The sequence below is a fragment of the Carassius auratus genome, chromosome 25 (assembly GCF_003368295.1).
Source record: "Carassius auratus strain Wakin chromosome 25, ASM336829v1, whole genome shotgun sequence".
NCBI classification, from domain to species: domain Eukaryota; kingdom Metazoa; phylum Chordata; class Actinopteri; order Cypriniformes; family Cyprinidae; genus Carassius; species Carassius auratus.
The window spans coordinates 40,790-62,260 of NC_039267.1; the positions used below are offsets into that span (position 1 = coordinate 40,790).

Consider the following 21,471-nt stretch of genomic DNA (forward strand, 5'->3'; position numbering starts at 1 on the left):
TATGAGCTGAACTTACACAACAGGTTTCCCAGACAAAGGTTGCGTTCCCCATGAATCATTCAGCCTCAGCTGATTGTTTGCTTTTACACACTTCCTGTTCTTATGCTGTTCCTTTTGGATGGAGTTCAAGTAGGATATGAAAGCAACGTTTCATAAAACAATGCGTTTTGGAGTAGATGTCATGACCGCGTTATATTTCAAAAGTCTGTGCATAGACTTACAAGACATAATGAAGATATTAAAAATGCAAGAATTGCAGTCAAAAAATGTCTAAAGCTTTTATAATTATTTAAATATTAGTTTAATTATGATTCACCATTGGTATTGAGTTATTGATAACCTCTGTATGTTACATGTGAAATTGGTTTTAAAATGTTTTAACAATTTATTTTACTAAGCAAATTTATTAGGTTGTGAAGATCTAGTCCTGATATGCAAATGAGGGTTAATAATTGATCGCTATTGGCCCCATGCCAAATTCAGATTATCGACTATTAAAAATTAATTAAAATAAGAGAAAAAAAAATGTTAATAAAAAAATTTAATAAAATAATTTCAAATAATATATAAATAATTTAAATATGTAACTCATCAATAGTTATTGATAAAAGCTGAGCACCAATCAGTATATTAGTGATTTCTGAAATTATAAATTATATACTGTAAATAAATATTTTATGAAAGTAAGATTTGAGAATTAAAAAATAATAATAATGATAATAAATAAAAATATTAGCCTTTAAAATTACATAAATATAATCAAAATACAAATAAAATATATTAATACAATTTATTAAATAACTAAAATATAAAAACTATTTAAATAAATTTTTTTATTAAAAAAACATAAATATATAATTCGTTGATAACCATAACCATACAAAATATTACCAATAAACAATATTACACAAATAAAAGCATCTTAATCAGATGTCAAAACGTTAATTTACTCTTTCTTCTCTTGCAACGCTCAGCGCTTTACTGAAACACACACATAAACCGCTCCAGATCTGATTGACAGCTGCAGTAGCCAATGAGTCGAGAGTAAAAATGTGCTGATGAATCTGATTGGCTGTGGGCTTGAGGGCCCAGTCGAGCTTCTGCAGGGCTTTTACATCCCATAGACTATAAAAACAGGTACGTCCTCTAGCATTATGGGCTGATTACTTTTGGATTACTTTTCTAAACTGTCAATCATTTTGAAACATTTTAAAGCAGGCAGGGTAAGCCTCACAGAAGTGCTCAACACTGATTACTGACAGACTTTCAGAAGTTTTTATCGCTTAAATTAAGACTAAGCACAACTTTAGCACCTCTTTACTTTGTGACGGTTCTGAGGTTAATCACAATTTTAAAAATCATAAGAAATATTATAGCTATGATTTGTTTTGTTTTTTTGTTTTTTTATCAAATATTTGCATATCTATGACAGGAAACACTGGTATCTAACACTGCCTTTGAAAAACAGTTAATCTAAAAAAAAAAAGCATGTACATAAACCCAAATAGAAAATAAAACAGTAATCAAATAAACACGTGCCCTAAACTTCTGAAACATTGGTGTCTTAAATTTTTTGAGAAAATGTGTGTGTGTGTGTGTGTGTGTGTAAATATTCAGATGTAACCCACTTTATAATCGTAAATATTTTCATAACTAACTATAATTTAATTACACATTATACATTTATTTAAACTACTGATTCCCCAACACTGACAATAAGTAACATTTAAGCAAAAATAGATTATTATAAAAAATTAATAGATACAAGCATTAAAATAACTGGTTCCTATTGCAATACATTTTAAAATTTCATTTATTCCTGTGATTCAAAGCTTAATTATTGACAGCTAAAAAAAACAGTTTTTAACGTTAATATTGATAAGACCATTATTAAAACTGATTATCAGCATATTCGAATTATTTCTGAAAGGTAATTTTCATACAATTATGAATAAATAATAGGAATAAACTATTTATATTTTAGGATTTGAGAATAATGCTCAGAAATGCTGGTGATAGGCTAACTTTTTATCAAAACACAAAGATAAAGGCTTGTATAAACGCTTGACTCGTACAACCGTATAATTCTGCACATTTGTCGCGGTTGGTTATGATTTTGTTTTTAAAACCTAAACCAGTTGTTTCTAAATAAAAAAACACAGGAGAGGGTGAATGCAGTGAGAAGGAATCCACCTTTTCATTTTAAACTTAAATGAAGATGCGCTTCTTCTACTACGGCGAAGGTTTCCTCATGAATATTAATTACGTGACGTGACGTTCGCGAGTATTATGAGCTGATTGGCTTAAGGACAAGCGTCGGTAGGCGGGCGCTAATCGACAGGCGAATGAACAAACGATTATGATGGCGATCATTTTTAATGATTGGACGCTCCTAGCGGGAAAGCCACCGAGACTTCTACATGTAATAACGACATCAGGTCGCTTTTATTGTTAAAAAAAAATAATACGAACGTATTACTGTATATATATTTTTTAAGTATTTGTAAAATCACACTGGTGCATTTTATAAAGTAGGTTTCATCTTAATTTTTTTTTAATCAGCGCTTTTATTTTGAAAAGTGACCTTGGGGATTTATTTATGGCGCAGAATAACGCGTGTGTGTATGTTTATGTCAACAGCCGCCCTATAATTTACGTCTGATCATAGACACGTTCTACTGCGACTCATCTCACTAGTGATTGTGACAGAGAGCTGCTCCTGTCTCTCTCTCTCAGATTTGGGTCTCTCTGATTTGTTTTAAGCCACACGGAATCACGCGAGGGTTCATATCGTCTCAGGGTAAGTCATATATAACAATCCATATTCAAAAAGGGCTGCTGATCACGTATTTACGTATTTACATATTATTGCACCATCTTATATATTAAATATGCTTTAAATTAAATGCATTTGCAGCTCCTCTGAAATGAAAGTGCAAAATGAGCATATAAATCACTAGTGTTTTATAATTTTATTACCATATTTTTTTAGCGTTGTATAATTAATATACTATTGCAGTTTTTATTCTTTTTTGTATTTTCCTTTTTCATATATATTTAAGTTTGAGTAATTTTGTTGTTATTTTTTAATGTCTCTATACATTTTACTATGATTTAGCTATTTTAGTTCTTGAAATTAAAATTAAAATGAGAAATGTTGCATTGGCAACTAAATCATATAAAGGCAGTTCTATGTATAATCTACAGTATGTATGTAGTATGAACTAAAATTTGTGATTATAAGGGATCTCTTTAAATTTCTATCTATCTATCTACTATATATATATATATATATATATATATATATATATATATATATATATATATATATATATACAGTCATGGCCAAAAATATTGTCACCCTTGGTAAATATGATCAAAGAAGGTTGTGAAAATTCTTCTGCATTGTTAATCCTGTTGATCTTTTATTTAAATAAATTCACAAAAATGTATCCTTTCATTGGATAATAAAAAATTTAAATGGGGGGAAATATCATTATGAAATAAATGTTTTTCTCTAATATTCTAATATTTCTCATATTACCTTTATATTACATTTACATTTATTAATTTAGTAGACGGTTTTATCCAAAGCGACTTACAGATGAGGACAGTGGAAGCAATCAAAAACAACAAAAAGAGCAATGATATATAACAAGTCTCAGTTAGCTAAACGCAGTATACTTAGCTTCTAAGGAGCTTTAAATAATATAATAAATAAAAAGAAAACGGATAGAATAGAAAAAGAATAGAGCCATCTAGTGTTAGAGGTCTTTTTTATATATACTAAATGTATAATAAATGAAAAGAAAATAGAATACAAAAATATTAGAAAGGTAGTTATATTTTTTTAAAGAATAGAATTAGAATCGTGAGTGTTAAAGTTAGAGGGTCAAATAAAGATGGAAGAGATGTGTTTTAAGCCGATTCTTGAAGATGGCTAAGGACTCAGCTGCTCGGATTGAGTTGGGAAGGTCATTCCACCAGGAGGGAACATTTAATTTAAAAGTCTGTAAAAGTGACTGTGCTTCTTTGGGATGACACAATCAAGCGACATTCACTTGCAGAACGCCAGCTTCTAGAGACACATAAGTCTGAAGAACAATGTGTGTTTGTTACAAAGCCAATATCATAACACATATATATACAGTATAAATACACTGCTACAATTTAGAGGTGTTATGTTTCAGAATCATGACTTCTCAGGTGAGGCAGAACTTCCATCAGGAGTGTGAGGCAGCCATTAACAGACAGATTTACCTGGAGCTCTACGCCTCGTATGTCTACCTGTCCATGGTGAGAGCAGGCTTTATCATACCACTGATCTCTGGAGCTCTGTATTTCGCTGTCTTCATAAGGGTTCATGGTGGACTGCTCTTCTCTCCAGGGCTACTATTTTGACAGGGATGACAAGTCTCTGCCCAACTTTGCCAAGTTTTTCCGCGAGCAGTCTAAGGAGGAGCGAGAACATGCGGAGAAGCTGATGAGTCTGCAGAACCAGAGAGGAGGACGGATCTACCTGCAGGACATCAAGGTATGGGACAGCGCTGTCTCTCTTTCTAATGTGAAATGAATGGAGTAAATGAGCGCAGGTGTGTGTGTGTGTGTGTCTGTATAATGACATTGGTATGACACAGGTATTACAAGGAGAGGGTGACTTATGAGGACATAACCCATGTCCCCATTTTTCAAAACGCTTATAAATCATACAGAATTAGTTTTTTTGAGAAAGTAAAAATGCACAAAGTTTCCTGTGAGGGTTAGGGCTAGGTGTGTAGGGTTGGTGAAGGGCCACAGAATATACAGTTTGTACAGTATAAAAACCATTACACCTATGAACACACTTTACACAAAAACAAACGTTTGTGTGTGTGTGTGTGTGTGTGTGTGTGTGTGTGTGTGTGTGTGCAGAAGCCGGATCGGGATGAGTGGGGCAGTGGTCTGGAAGCGCTGGAATGTGCTCTGGCTCTGGAAAAGAGCGTAAATCTGTCCCTACTGGATCTTCACAAGGTGGCAACTCAACACAATGATCCACATGTAAGTGCATGCAAAATAACATTATACATGACTATTTTTTATTTATTTTTTTGCAACTAAAACGAAAACCTTTTTTCTTTGTTATTTGTAGATAAACATTAACTAAAATAAATTAAAATAAAATGTCAAAAAAATATTGTGTATTTTTAATTAACAGTTATTTCAAATAACAAAAGGTTTCTTAATGTTTTCATAGATAAGGAAATCCCTGTTAAACACCTATTTAAAATTCTGTGAAATTCTGTAATTTTTTTTTTTTTAAATTACAACTTATTCATTATTAAACTTAATTTCATTAAGTCGCAAGCTGAAGTCAGCATTTCTAGTTTATTTATTTTAATAAACTTTTTACTTAAAAGTACTTAAATAACTAAGCCTGGAATTAAAAAAAAACTAAAATAAAATAGAATTGACATTTAAAAATGACAAAAACATGCAAGAAAATTACTGCAGCTGAAACTAAAATAAACATTTAAACTATTTAAAATATTAAAATAGAAACTCAAATTACGAACAAAAAAATACTGTATTTGCACATTAATGATGCAATGATAAAAATGCATGCTAAAATAACACTGAGGTGTATCTCCTAGTTATGCTAAACTATTTTATTGGCTAGAAATTTCTATGTGTGAGAAATTATTTTAAAAAATCATAAAGTAATAAACAAATTCGTTACTCAGGAAGTTTGAAAACCCTTATGATATTACTATATCAAAAACACTGGTTCCTAGTCATAGGAGGTGCGACCAGAACAGGCTTTCTCCGTTTTTCTTTTGGGAGTTACCCAGAATGCCTCCAGTGGGCTGGAAACAAACACATAATTCCTCTGTTCAGTTGTTTCATCTCCAGTTTGGAGGGTTTGAGCTCAAGAGTACTAGTTTAGGATCAGATCTCATTCATAAAAACACGAAAGGCAAAACTGACTCTAGATCAGATCGTGCCTGTAAAGAGTTTTTACGTAGAAACCATGATTTAAAATGTAATTACTGTAACTGATTGTTAGTGGTAAAGCAATCAAAGATCATTTCACCAAAAAAGGGAAATGCTATTTCTGCATCTTTCTGTGTCAGGTTTGTGATTTCCTGGAGACGCATTACCTGGACGAGCAGGTGAAGTCCATTAAAGAGCTGGCGGACTGGGTGAGCAGCCTGCGGCGGATGGGCGCTCCTCAGAACGGCATGGCCGAATATCTGTTTGACAAGCACACTCTGGGAAAGGAAAGCTCTTAGACAATCTCTCTCTGTGTTTATGATGCAGTCAGTCTACTAAGCATGTGACGTGTTGCTGTAGTTTACTAGAGATCCTGCCTGAACCCCTTTAGAAGACATACAGTAAATGTAGTCCACATTATATGCAATATTCTATATGAAATCATTCAAATGAGATGATTGCAATAAAAATATTAATGTGAAATTGTGTCTTTTTTATGTGTGTGAGTGACCCTGGAGCACGTCATAAGGGTACTTTTTTTTTAAATTGAGATTCATCCATCATCTGAAAGCTGAATAAATAAGCTTTTCCATTTATTTATGGTTTGTTAGGATTGGAAAATCATTGATATTAATGAGAATCTGGAATCTGAGCATGCAAAAAAATCTAAATATTGAGAAAAATCACCTTTAAAGTTGTCCAAATGAAGTTCTTAGCGATGCATCTTACTAATCAAACATGAAGTTTTGATATATTTATGGTAGGAAATTTGCAAGATATCTTCATGGAACATGATCTTTAATTAATATCTTAATGATTTTTGGCATAAAATACATTTTGACCCATACAATGCTATTGATACAAATATACCCCAGTGACTTAAGAGTGCTTTTGTGCTTCAGGGTCACAAATAAAGAGAAGATATTTACTGGCAGGATAAAAAAAATTAAATAAAAAAAAAAGGAACAGCAGACATTTGAGAACAGACATGCATAATTAATGATGAATGAAGTTTAAGAATAGATGCATGATTCATTAAGCTTTTCCTGTCTGAGTGAAAGTGAGTCAGCAAAAAAATCTAATCTAAACCAAAAGCACAAATTAATAAAACTAAGAATGAAAATGGTAATAGAACTGTTATAACTAAATCAAAATATTATAAAAACTGTAATAGCATAATATTTAAGATACTAAACATTTAATATGTGATTTATCACACAGACCTAGAAGATTCATTAAATTCCCATATATCAATTATTTAAGAATAGATGCATAATTTATTTAAGCTTTTAAGTGAAAGTGAGCCAAAAAAATAAAAAATTCTAAACCAAATCACAAGGAAATTACTAAGACTAAAATTAAAATGGAAAACATAAAAAACTTTGATAGTATATTTATGATACTAAAATAGCACTTAATCACACAGGCCTAAAAGGTCATGAAAATGTATCTAGTTTATATAAAGTATTTAAGAATAGATTAATACAAAATCTAGATGTGAATGCACTGCAAAACAAAAGCTCTACATGCTAGTTTTCCATTGGGTACATGTGCATTATATCTACATACAGAAGAAATGCATGTTTATATACCTTCTGAGTAGCTAAAATAATAAAGTTCAACATTTGCGTGCTGACTGGAAATATTCCACAGTAAAATCAAGCCGAAATAAACAGGGTTTGATTTTACCCTCTTTTCATCTCATTCTGAAAATTAATAATCGTATAATAGTGTAAAGTGCACGGGTTGATACAAAACCATTTGATTCTGTCACAGTCCCATGATGCATTGTGTTTGGGAGGTTTGTTCTGCACCAGTTTGGAAAGGATCTCTGTGTGGATCTGGATCTTTTCTTTTTTTCATACAGTTTGGTTTTATAATCTAAAAAATACATATTTTTAGATATTCTGCAATAATGTTTATGCAAATGGTAATTATCAATGAGTGTGACAGTGAAGATCACATGACCCACATTACATAGACAAGACAAAGCAAAGTTGATCTAAAATATCAATATTTAGTAAAAAGCACTATGTGTTTTATTACCTTGCCGTTAACTAGTTTCTGCATGAGTGTTGCTAATAGAGTTAACAGCTAAAGGAGTGATGGCAATTTATCATCTTTCTCACTTCTCAACATTAATCAATCTCTCAATATTTATTTCCTCTTTTAAAATGTCAGAAGTCTACCATCAATTTATTTTATTTTTCTTCTTCTTCTTCTTTTGCTGTTGGGGCAAATGGGAATTTCTGTTCACCACTGCAGATGTTTACGCAGCTATGATGACTTCCGCTACTGAGGTTTCTTAAAATGTCTTAAATGTAGGCTAAAACATGCTAGACCAGCTCTAAACCAGTCTGGATGAGAATCTATGCTGGTCTAAACTTGTATTTTCCACCCAATTCAGAGCTGTTCCTTTGTTTTCACCGCTGCACCCAACAGATCCCCCTCAGCCAATGAGATGCCAGAGTCGTTGGCAGAGTTGTGCTGATTGGCTGTCTGCTGAGTCGCCGTAGGGCTTGAGCTGACGGGATTGGCTGTGCTTCCAGTGGTGCTTCTGCTGATTGGCCAGGGGTTGTTTGCCACGCCGTGGCATAGGTTGTTGTTGCTGTTTGAAGTTGCAGCTGCGTTCACACTCCCTGAACTGGTGGTATTGATTTGAGCTTGCGACCAAGATGGAGGAGTGAAAGAAAACACCCTTTCGGGTGTAGACGGAGATGGTGTTGTCTCCAAAGAGAGTCGCAGAGGCAGGGGGCGGCGTGACGGCAATCCTTGACTCTGCCGTACTTTGGGTAACAGCTCGGGCACAGGGTCTGGAAAGTAGAAGGCGGGACCCGAATGTTCGCTGTCTTCACCCACCCAAGGGAAGGCGGAGGAAGGAGGCACGGGCGTTTCGGGCGGAGCCAGGACTTGCGAGCCCATCAACGGATGCGCCAGGGAGCTGGAGCTGTCGCCGTGTGCTCTTCGTGGTCTTGGGCGAGGAATGGACGGAGGGACACAGTGGATGGGCGTCTGAGGGCAACTGTAGAAACCGGGTCTTTCGTATAGAGGCATGGATGAGAATGCATCCTCCATGTCAGCGTTCCGGGCATGGCCGGGCATCAGAGAGCTCTCGGGATGGAGATAAAGGGGGAAACGAGAGAAGGGGGCGCGGGGACGCCGCCGCAGGAGGGAGACTCGGGATGTGGGTGTCGAGCGAGGGAAATTGGGCGACTGGACGCCAAGAATGCGACTCAAGCTACCTAGAAATGGAGTGGAATGATTGGCTTCCTCGTGTTCTTTAATCTGCTCCAGATTGTGCTGGAATTCCATTTCCTCTTTGGGAACGCTGAGAAACAGAGAGAGAACGGTGACCCTGTTTATATCCCACAACTGACCTAGAGGATCTTCTGTTAGACAAAATGTGCTTTTGAATCTTGAAAATATTGCCTGGTTCATTTTTACTTATCTATTTCTAATTCTATTAAAATCTTTAATATTATCCCACCCCAACATATAATAATAGATTAAGGCAAGGCACTACATGTTTATTTTTTTTACTGGTCAATTTAGTTATTTTGGGCTATTTTGCTTTCATGACATGTCTAGTATAAAGAAAACATCCAAAATACACATTCATGTTTTTGTTTATTTTATTACACTTCACCAATTTAGCGTCTTTAAATTTCAATTACAATACATGTCTTTAAAGGCAGTTGTCTCATAATGAGTTTTTCTCCAATTCAGCAGCAATTATGTACACCAAACGGTTTTATTCCAATATATATTCTGAAGTTTTTTACAGAAAGGTTTGTTTATCTATCATTAATCTGATTTATGTTACATAATATTTATGTAAACAATAATATAAAATTCCTAAAAACACTCTGAACATTTTTACCATCTTCCGCCATTATGGAGAGTACCACGACGCATTGGTGTTCATTCCTTCCTCTGCTCGTAAACAATGTAAAACATACACACATATGACGTGTGACTTTCCATAGAAGATGGTAACTCAGGGGAGAAGAATTGTTGAATATAATCATTATTTTTTTTTCTTTGCTCACAAAAAGTATTCGTGCAGCTTCGTAATATTATGGTTTAACCCGTGATGACTGTTTTAACAATGTCCCTACAACGTTTCTGGGCCTGGGCACATTTCAGTTGCATTGCTGTCAATGGAGGGTCAAAGAGCTCTATTAAAAATATATTTATTTGTGTTCCATTAATCAGGTTTGAAACGACATGAGGGTGAGTAATTAATGACAGAATTTTATTTTTTTCGGTGAAATATCCCTTTAACTAGATTTTTTTTTTTTATTACCCTAATGACATGTCCTGCCTTTAATAAGAAAAATAAATTACCTGACATAAGAAAATCACTTAAATTGAAAAAGAAAATGATATACAACTAAAGCACACACAAGCACATTTTTGGTTGCACAAACAAAACTGAGCATGTTTTGACTGAATTTTGTTTGTGCAACCAAAATGTGTTTGTGTGTGCTGTAGTTGTATATTGGTGGGTTTAAGTATGTATGTGTGTGTGTGTGTGTGTGTGTGTGTGTGTGAGGATGTGAGGATCTGTGTGTCACCTGATGTCCAAAGCAGATCCCATAAATGAGGGTTTGCGGTGTTCGGCGCTGGCAGCTGTGTAAGGCGGCTGAGGTTCAGATTCATCCCAGTATTTATCTCTCTCAACCAGAGGAACCAGATCATACATCTCATCCACTGACAGCAGAGACACCTGGGGGAAATGCACATCTATTGATGTCTGAACAAGCACAGGTGCTTACAAAAAAGGAGAAATATTAATGTTTAACACCTTAGCAAAGCTGCAGTGTTGGCTCATGTGAAACAAAACTAAAGATCTAATGCAGTAATGTAATAAAGTAATGTTGTGTGACAAATAGTCTTGCATGAGTATTTCTACAATGGCATCAGTAACCGAAAACTGCTATGCTGTAATTATGCATTATGTCTATAGAAAGTCATTTTGGCCCATGATACATAATGAAATAAATGATTTAGCGCTCCTTATAATACACAGACACAAGTGGGGAGATTTTACCAGAGAGTCTGTACAACCAGACACACAAATCCACAGAGCAAGACAAGACAGAAGGACACAAAGGAGATCAAGAAACATGTTATTAGTGGAGCAGATGATGTACCTGTAAATTACGGTCCACCAGCCAGTTCGTCTCAAAGTCATCATCATCCTCCCCAAACGGATTAATGAGCTGCTCTGCCACCTGAAAACACACCAGTGCAATTATTATCTGACTTTTTGTTAAAGATGATGAAGCTGCATTACATCAGTGAGATGTAACCGTTATTAAAGTGGTGTTTTACTAAATGTATAGGTTTCAAGACAAGTTTGTGTATGTCATGTCGGCTGCATTGAACTCCATATAATTAGGCAATGTTTATTTAGAGCTAAACAGTCATTTTATTTCATAAAACCAGTTATTAGAGATGGTGAGTGTGGAGTGGAACCCCAACTAATGCGATACTTCACTAATAAGATAACACACCTTGAGCCAGCCCACATAGAAGAAGAACTGCAGTAAGGTGAAGACGGGCAGGTAGAAGTCAAGGTTGTGACCCGGGTAACCCTGGGCGGGGTCGAGGAACTGCCGACCAATCAGACAAGCCAAAAAGAAACTGTACACAGCCACGGTTACAACCTATCAGAGATCACAGGACATTTAGAAATTGTTTAAAAGCATGACAAAATTCGTCATGTATTCATCGTCTACATCAATCATTTCAACCATTCATTGTGCACAATCAATCAGAGATCACCGCTGCACATTCCAACCAATCAGAGATCACCGCTGCACATTCCAACCAATCAGAGATCATCGCTGCACATTCCAACCAATCAGAGATCATCGCTGCACATTCCAACCAATCAGAGATCATCGCTGCACAATCCAACCAATCAGAGATCATCGCTGCACATTCCAACCAATCAGAGATGATCGCTACACATTCCAACCAATCAGAGATCATCGCTGCACATTCCAACCAATCAGAGATCATCGCTGCAGTTTCCAACCAATCAAAGGTCACTATTAGCCATTCCAACCATTTCGAGATCATTTGAAGATTATTTCCCATTCCATCCAGAGATTAGTCATACATACTTAATGAATAAATATTGATTGGTCAGACTAATTTGGTCAGTTCAGCTCAATTTCATTTCAGATTTTGCTTGGATCTATACAGGAAACTCTGAAATGTTATGAGTGGTCCGTAGTCTGGCTAGTTCTGTCTCTGTCTCTATTATTAGTACTAGTAAATGAAGCTAGATAAGTTTGAACCATCAAACCTGTGTGTAAACGAGAGGTAAGCTGATCCAGTCATAGCCATACAGCCTCATACACTGAGAGCGCAGTGTGTTCAACTCCTACCAGGAGAAAAAAAACAACTATTGCTCAGAGGGAGAATTAATGAGTTCATCTGAACTATTACATGTTACAAATGTTGTATTATGAGGCAGTTTTAAAGTCTTATTACATTTTTGTTCCTGAAATTCATACTGGGATCAGAATAATCCTGTTTTTTAGATCAAAAGTATCCCAATCTTACTAAATCGTTTTGAACAACACAAACTGAGGATTTAAATAAATTAAATTAAATTAAATTAGATTTAATTCCGATCAAAACCAAATTTGGATTCTGTGATCTAACCCATATTCAGAATCTTTTTTTTAACAACCAATTTTTGAAATTTGATCAACTGACCCCAGTGCTTAATTTTCTGTTATGTCCATATGAAAAGGTTCATTCAAAAAGATTCAACTCGCTCGTAAACTAGCGGTTTGAATCAAACTCAATTCAGAATCGTTCAAAGCCGTTACTGACTCCCTCACTGAACCACGAGTTATTTTTCTGTTATGTCCATATCAAAATGAAACGGTTCAGGCAAAAAGTTAAATGAAACAGTCTTAAAATTGCTCATAAATTAGCGATTTCAAATCAGACTGGTCTGGACTGTTAATGAATTCACGACTCTTTCACCGAATAGCGAGTTATTATTCCGTCATGTCAGTATTAAAATAAACCTAAAATTGTTAGAGTGATTTATATTTTATAGGTTCATATGTATTAATAATCACGAGGTGCGTTTTGTCATACATAACTTCATTATATTTTACCGTTTCCTGAATGCAGCGAAAGCCACGATGTCCGATTCAATAACAACGATTCGTATCAAACGGTTCAGTCAAAAGATTCAGACTCGAACTCACTCGTACGTTAGCGGTTTGAATATGACTCCACTGAATCGTTCAGAGCCGTTTTAGTTCACAACATTAATAAAATAAACAGATATATAGTGCTGGGTAGATTGTAGTCTATTACTGATTACAGATTACATCATCAAAATGTACTCATTTTTGTTTTGTTTTTATTATTACCTTAACTTGTTTTAAACCTATACTTGCTTTCTCCCCCCAAATTCAGAAGCATGGATCGCAAAATTATTAACATGACATTTACATGGCAATTCTATATTGTGAATATTGTCAAAGCTTTTGACAAGCAAAGATTTTCAGAAAGGAATTATTTAAAGGGAAAAATAATCATTAGGGAGTAAATAACCAACAAATGATCAATAAATCATGAATGTACTGTCATTTTATGAATAATATGTTATCATGTAATCCATAAAAAGTAACTGTGTAATGTGCATAATCTTGTTAAAAAAAATTTTAATCTGTTCCAGATTACATGTAATATGTTACTACCAAGCACTGCATGTATGAGTTTTCTTGAATATACTACAAATGGTATTCTAATATAAATAGCCCACCATCATAAATAGTAAACAGTAAAACAGTTAAATAAATTATTGATATTAACCAAACATTTTTATTCTATACGAAATAATCTCGCAAAGAAAAAAAAGTGATATTTATGACAAATATACATTCAGAATCACAGGAGTGATGAGTCTATATACACAGACAGACATACATTGAGGATGGCGGTCATTGCGACGTCATTATTGATGCGTCCTTCAGCTCGAGCTCTCATGGCCAGACTGACAAACCACATGCAGGGAACCCAGAACTTATTATGAGGGGAGGGCAGTTCCTCTAAGTGCCTCAGTTCCTCTGCCGTCATCAGACCTACAGTACAGGAGAGTTTTCAACCCATATGACTTTCTCCCAAAACAAAGAATGTTGACTTTGCTCTTTTGCATGAAATCATACAGTGATCAAACCCCAAAAATCATCCTCAAAGTCATGCATCTCAGGGACCAGGATACCTTTAAGGTCTAGCACAAATATGACATACAAAAGTACATACACTGTAAAAAAAAATCACTGATTTTAATGATAAAAAACTACAGTACAAACCTGTTAAATGGTTAAAGGTAATTTCCTGTAAAATTAAAAATTTACGTAAACTGGCTTTCCTAGAATTCTCTGCATTGCATTTCAAATTTTGTTTGAATTTGATGTTTTCTCTTTCAAATAACTGTTTCTTCTTAATTTTATCACATCTGTTATGTTTATTAGGGATGTATGTTAACATTGTTCAATTAATGTTTATTGTACATTTCAGTTTGCAATAATGATGGTGATCCATGATGGTGTTTAGTATACTTGTGTGAATGACACTATGCACTTTCTATGTATCTGATTATTTAAAAGCTGATTGTGATGGGCTTTCTTTTATCATGTGACTTTCTCATCACCGCCTGCTTTTGCTGGTTACCAGTGTATTACAAAAGTACAAAACAGATTTCAGTACTTCAATAAACTGGTATATTAACATTATATCAGTTAAATTATGGTAGTAAACTGTAAATTTAAAGTAAAACCGCTAAACCGAAAACGGTGTTACTGTATTGTTTACAGTATACTTCTGGCAACCACAGGTGTTTTTTACAGTATATTTTACAGATTTTTTTTACAGTTTAGGCTAAAGGATGATTTGTATGCATGATTAATCATTAAAATGAAGGAGTCCAGCACTGTATGAATAAAAGTGACTTGACATGAGCTTGAGTAAATTATGACAGAATTAACATTTGTGTGAACTATTTCTCAACAGCCAAAGCTCCTAGGGATCTGGCTGTAATTCCTTCCTGTTTCCCCTTTGAGGTTAAATCCCAGATACTGAAGGGTACCGGCACAAAACATAGCTTTAATCGCTGTTCTAGCCCACATAACGTGGCCTGAATCCCAGTTTACCTGCTTGAACCAGGTGGCTCATGGTCGGGAACCTCTTGTAGACGGCGGTGCTGACCGAGCGGTAGATCAGGATGCCCGACAGGTTGGCGTAACGCATTAGACTCCTGCGGACGAGTCTGGCCCCTTCATCTTCCCCCCGGACGTGTCCGCTAACCAGCGCTGACAGGCGATCCGGCCACGGGACGCTCTCAAACTGACCCCACCAACGAGTCACAACAAGAGTCACATAGAAACCTACAGGAAGAGAGAGAGAAGTTAAGAACTGATTGTTTTAATCCCCAAAAAAGCACTACTGTAAGTCAGGTTTACCCAGTACGAACGACACGGGAATCAGTTGTGCGTATTGATCGCAGTAGATGGAGAGCTTCTCGAACATTCGGCGCTGCTCTTCAGTCAGTATACACCTGTCAATCAAACAGTGCATATTTCAAAACTGGTATAAACATATTAAAATAAATTCTTTGCAATAAGTTTGAAATACCATGGTATATGGATTTGTTACTCATTTAGTACAATAGTAAAGTACTGTGGTATTATCATGCTTTTTAGACATGGTATAATGGCAATACCAAGTTTTTCAGACATGCACCTTGACAGGTAATGCCATGGTATATAAATATGGTAATCATTTACTGTATTATCCATGGTACATATTAAAATACCACAGTATTAATATATTTTTATTTACCATGGTAATCTTTTAAACAGCTTTTGGAGTACTATATACATTTCTAACCTAGAAAAGTACCATGGTACAACCATATATTTACATGTTACTCCAATATATCAATGCTGTGCTACTAAATATGGCAAATGTTAAAAAAATATATGTGGTAATGTCATGGTACCAAATCCCAAATCATTATGGTAGTACTATAGTTTTATTATCACCATAGTATATCAAAGTACCGTGGTATTATAGTGTTTTTGGACATGGTACAGAAGGGTAATACCATGTTTTTGGACATGTAGGCAATGCAATATGTAATGCCATAAAATACAAGATATCAATCATGGTATTTTGAAATATACCAGTGCTACCAAAATTCATATGCATGTTACTCCAACATACTTTCAGAAATACTATACTACTGCTATTGTAAATAATAGTGCCACAGTGTTCTTGAGTGTACCATGTACTTGATAAATCTGACAACAGATATGCCTATATGTTTTAAAAACATGGCACTTTTATCATTTAATACAATGATACATATCAAAACACCATTGTATTTGTATCTAACACCATTGCTTTATCATCACTATAAGCTCGGCTGGAGTAAAGAAGGTGAAGAATCAGTGTTTACCTGTACGTGATGCTGATGGTGCCATACATCACTGTGAAGATCAGCAGCTCTCGATATAACAGTTTGTAGATGCTTCCTCTCCACCGCAGGAGCAGGCGATAAAAGGTGCCCAGACGCGCATCTGCCACCCACCGCGAGTATGTCACCGTCATCACTGCCCGCTCTGGACAGGAACACCACTCACAGCCTGTCAATCACAGTCTCTACTGACCTTTCACTATGATTCGAGATGGACATCTACACCAGGAAACACATGCATGCATGTTCAGCACTGGCTGAATCAGATGTTAGTAAGCACGCATCAGCATATAAACTAATTGAGACAAGCCAGATATACTGAAATGCATGGGTCAAATGAAGCAAATGTGAGAAGTATTAAAAGAGAAACAGAAAACATCAGACTGTAAGTCCATCATATCAAATGCAACTGTTTTCCATTCGTTGTCTGTAGGCCTGAAACACTGTCTCTGTACGAAAGAAGCAACTCTACTCACAGCGTGTGATGTTTCGGGACTTTAACGGTTCCGGTAAAGACGGGAAAGATCGAGCAGAGACGCCCACACCTCTGGTCACTTGACCTGTTAATCTGTTTTCCACTAACAAAGAGGCATTGTGGAAAACTGGGGGGGGTTTGTTAATCTGAGCAAATCTGTCAAAACTCACACATGCACAAACACACACATTCTCCATTAAAAGAGTCATGTATTAATTGCAGTTGTGTAATGTAACTATTATGTAGATGCACAGGAAATCAACATCTTTTAATCTTTCATGTAGAGTTTAGGCTCCAGTAAACACTTTCTGATCACAGAGGCCCTCAGCAGGGTGTTTAGTGCACTAGTACACCCTCTAGTGGAGGAAATGCACCTCTGCATGTGGCCCCCATTTCATTAACCCATGCCTGACCTCCAGTGTTGGAACTCCGTTCAGGGTTGGAGCGTTGGTGCAAGTCATCCAGCGTAAAGACCTGCTACTGTTTAGATACTCAAAACATGCTAATAGCATCTGAGAGTGCATTTAACGAGAGTAGGGTTTGAAAGTGCTTTTGAATGAAGAGTCTGTGGAGAAAAAGCTGCATTAGGACACTGGGGTAAGCCTGATTCTTCTGTTGGGTTTTGTTTGGACTTGGAGACTTTTGTTACATCTTATTATATGGCGTATTTAAAACTGACACTTACATGTGTTCTTTTCTGTATCAAAAGCAACTAAAATATTTTTGCGAACATTTAATCATGTCATTAATGTCATTTTGTTTATTTTCATTGCGGTTTTATGTGACCCTGGACCACAAAACCAGTCTTAAGTGTGAATTTCTCGAAATTGAATACATAAGCTTTCCATTGATGTATGGTTTATTAGGATCAGATGATATTCGTCCGAGATACAACTATTAGAATATCTGGAATCTGAGTGTGCAAAAAAATCAAAATACTGAGAAAATCACCTTTGAAGTTTTCCAAATGAATTCTTAGCAATGCATATTACTAATCAAAAAGTTTTGATATATTTACGGTAGAAAATTTACAAAATATCTTCATGGAACATCGATAGTTCTGTCCCCTTTCATTGTATTTTTGGCTATTGCTACAAATATACCCCAGAGACATAAGACTGGTTTTGTGATCCAGGGTCATATAAATAATTATTTTATACTTCTATGTATAAAATGGATAAATGTTATAGTTGTAGTCTGAGTATTCATCCACTTTCATATTTAAACACTTCCCAGTTTTGTCTCTTTGAGAGCATGTTAGGTAGATATTTAACTACATTCTTGCAAACATTAGGTTATGGTGCAATGCTTTAGTTACACTTTGATAAACCTAATGGAAACTTTAGCAGTGATGCATGAAGAAATAAAAACTACAATGTCTTAGTCTCTGAATGTGTATCTAATCTCTCTGTATTTATCAGGCTGGCTGTGAGAAGTGAGTGCACTCACGGCAAGTGTGTGTTTTTAAGAAGTCTTAGACTGGGAATATACTTTCTGTGATGGACGCTTTTGAGGGAATCCATCGTGTGCAGCTCTCCTCCTCTCCTCCTGCACGCTCCAGGTCTGTTCAAGGGTACGAGGTGCTGGTGGCAAGGAATTCTGGGATAGCTGTATATTCGTCACCTACATTTTTTGGCAAAGGTGATTTTACGGATCAGCATACAGCAGAGGAAGAGAGATGCCCGGTCGGGAGGTACAGTACGTCAAGATTTCACATAAACAAAACGTTTTTATAGTTTTTACATTTTACAGGTTTAAAAGTTTTATATGCTTTTTATAGATTTAACTTCAACGGGTATAATGTTATGACAGCTGCTAAATGGTGCCAGAGCAAAATAACAAAACGTATAACAACACACAATGTAACCAACACACCAGACTGAACGAATAATTTAACATAACATAATAACATAACATAACAAGATGGAACGAATATAACATAGCAAAACTGAACAAACTATTTAATGTAACATAACACAACATAACATAACAGGATGGAACGAACATAACATAGCAGAACTGAACAAACTATTTAACATAACATAACACAACATAACATAACAGGATGGAACGAACATTAACAGCAGAACTGAACAAATAATGTAACATAAATAACATAACAGATGGAACGAACATAACAGCAGAACTGAACAAATAATTTAACAACATAATAACATAACATAACATAACAGGATGGAACGAACATAACAGCAGAACTGAACAAATTTAACAACATAATAACATAACATAACATAACAGGATGGAACGAACATGGCAGAACTGAACAAATAATTTAACATAACATAATAACATAACAGGATGGAATGAACATAACATAGCAGAACTGAACAAACAATGTACATGACATAATATAATGGTACAAACATAACGTACATGAAGTGAACTAACAATTTAATGTAACATAACAACATAATATGCAATATAACAGATTGGAACATAATAGACCTGAACCAACAATATATAAAATGCAAAACAACAGAACACACATTACAAACATAAAACAACATAACACAATGTAACAAACATAACATATAAGAATTAAATGAACAATACAACATAACATAGCATACAAAACAATAGAACAAAAATTACATTTACACAAGCAACAGAACCATACAATGTAACATAAAATGACATACACAAAATCACAGAATGGAACAAACATAACACATCAGAAATAAACAAACATAATAATCATAAATAACATACAGAACAGAATAGACTGAACTATTTGTCCGAGGCGTAACACGTGATTCCTGATGCCTCCGCTCGGTCATGTGACCTTTGATTGACAGCTGGACATTTTTCCTGCTCAATCTCAGAGGAAGGTCTGCCAAAACGGTCTGACCCAAAACAAAACATCACGGACTTGTGGCTCGGATCCGGATTCCGGAGTGTTTATCCGGATTAGATCTCAGCTGTAGAGCTCACTCGGGTTCGGAAAACTTCAGCGAGATCTGTAGGTATTTTTCTTACTGGTTTCTCTGTTCATTTCGGGAAAGCGGAGCTGCAACTTTGTAACACTGTAACTTTGTCACATTATATTGTAACTTTGTCACATTATTACTGTTGACGCGAGCGGGTGTGCGGTGACCGCGGGTCGCGGGATTCCTGTAGCCGGGCGCGGTGAGGGAAGGGCGGGGAGCGCAGACGGAAAATACCGCGACTAACTTACCGCCGAGCGCAGAGTTACATAAACCGCCCTAAAGTTCAATCAGTGCTGATTTTGATCGTGTACGAAACCATTAACTGCTTTGTCACACTATATAAAGGAGGGTGTGGCGTTATGTTTTCATGACTAGTTTATTCTTATATTGTAAAAGGAATTTGGAAATGGTCCTTGTTTGGATGTTCTTCGACTCCTATTGGCAGTGTTGGGAAGGTTACTAAGCTATGTTATTTAAAATGTAGGAAGTAGTGTTACCATTTCAATTACTTTATTAAAGTGATGTTAATGATTACATACTTTTTGATTACGTTTCTAAATTTCTAACTAAATGCTTTCAGCTATGAATCATTTTGAAACATTGAAAGCAAGGCAGAACTCAACACTGACAGACTTTCACAAACCTTCATCACTTGAATTCAGATTATAATAATAGTTTAATTTTAAAGCGCAGCTACCACAAAATCAGACTTTAGCACCTCTTTTTATTCTTTAAAATCACTGATCAGGTTAAATAGGCTACTGATTTAAGATCCTAACAAGGAATAGTTTAATAGCTAGATACTGTTTTAGTCAAAGTCAAATCTTTGCATGTATATGACTAGAGACACAGGCATCTAACAATGCCTTGAAAAAAATCTTAGAGCATGTATATAAACCCAAATAGGAATTAAACGGTTATCAATTAAGCATGTGTCCTAAAATCCTGAAACATTGGTGTCTCATGTTTTAGAGCAGTCACTGTAATTTAATCTGTGTGTGTGTGTGTGTGTGTGTGTGTGAAAATATTCAAATGTAACCCCCTTTGTAACCATTAACATTTTCATAAGTGACTGTAATTTAATTACACATTTTCTCAGTAACTGCAACTGATTACATTTACATTTATTATTTAATTAAATTTGAATTACATGCAACTAGTTACTCCCGACGCTGGCAACAGGACAGTTAGGAATCACAGTGGGATCTAATTTAGACTTTAAATGTCCAATGCGTCCTGAACATATTCCTTTAGGATTTTTGATATGGTGTGTCTTGAGTTATAGTAGACCTGGAGCCGGATCTGAGGCCTGGACTGGGGGTGATGGGGGGCAGGAGAAGAAGAGAAGCCCGGAGGAGGGGAGGAGGAGGAGGAGGCAGGAGCACACAGACGAGAGACGTACAACATGTCCCGTCTGAGGAGCTCCTCTCTGGAGATCAAGGAGAAGGGAAACAGAATTCCTCCGAGAGCAGCTGGATGCTGCACAGAAGGTGCCACATGTTCTGTTCTGTTCTGGCACCAAGAACCATTTTGAGGTTCTTGAGACTTCCTTGTAGGTT

The 21,471-nt window shown here is 35.6% G+C and overlaps 2 protein-coding genes across 2 annotated transcripts; one reads left to right on the forward strand and one right to left on the reverse strand.

Moving 5' to 3' along the window:
- Window positions 1–2,554: 2,554 nt before the first annotated feature.
- LOC113042865 (ferritin, heavy subunit-like) lies at window positions 2,555–6,453 on the forward strand. Its single transcript, XM_026201856.1, has 5 exons — window positions 2,555–2,800; window positions 4,191–4,296; window positions 4,388–4,534; window positions 4,912–5,037; window positions 6,111–6,453. Exons 2-5 carry the CDS (start codon window positions 4,195–4,197, stop codon window positions 6,267–6,269), a joined length of 534 nt encoding a protein of 177 aa, XP_026057641.1. The 5' UTR covers window positions 2,555–2,800; window positions 4,191–4,194; the 3' UTR covers window positions 6,270–6,453.
- Window positions 6,454–7,599: 1,146 nt separating this feature from the next.
- LOC113042866 (bestrophin-1-like) lies at window positions 7,600–16,640 on the reverse strand. The gene is made up of 9 exons (XM_026201857.1): window positions 16,472–16,640; window positions 15,474–15,568; window positions 15,165–15,398; window positions 13,939–14,093; window positions 12,290–12,367; window positions 11,490–11,642; window positions 11,127–11,207; window positions 10,548–10,699; window positions 7,600–9,298 (listed from the first exon to the last, which is right to left on the reverse strand). Exons 1-9 carry the CDS (start codon window positions 16,621–16,623, stop codon window positions 8,374–8,376), a joined length of 2,025 nt encoding a protein of 674 aa, XP_026057642.1. The 5' UTR covers window positions 16,624–16,640; the 3' UTR covers window positions 7,600–8,373.
- Between the last annotated feature and the right edge of the window lie 4,831 nt (window positions 16,641–21,471).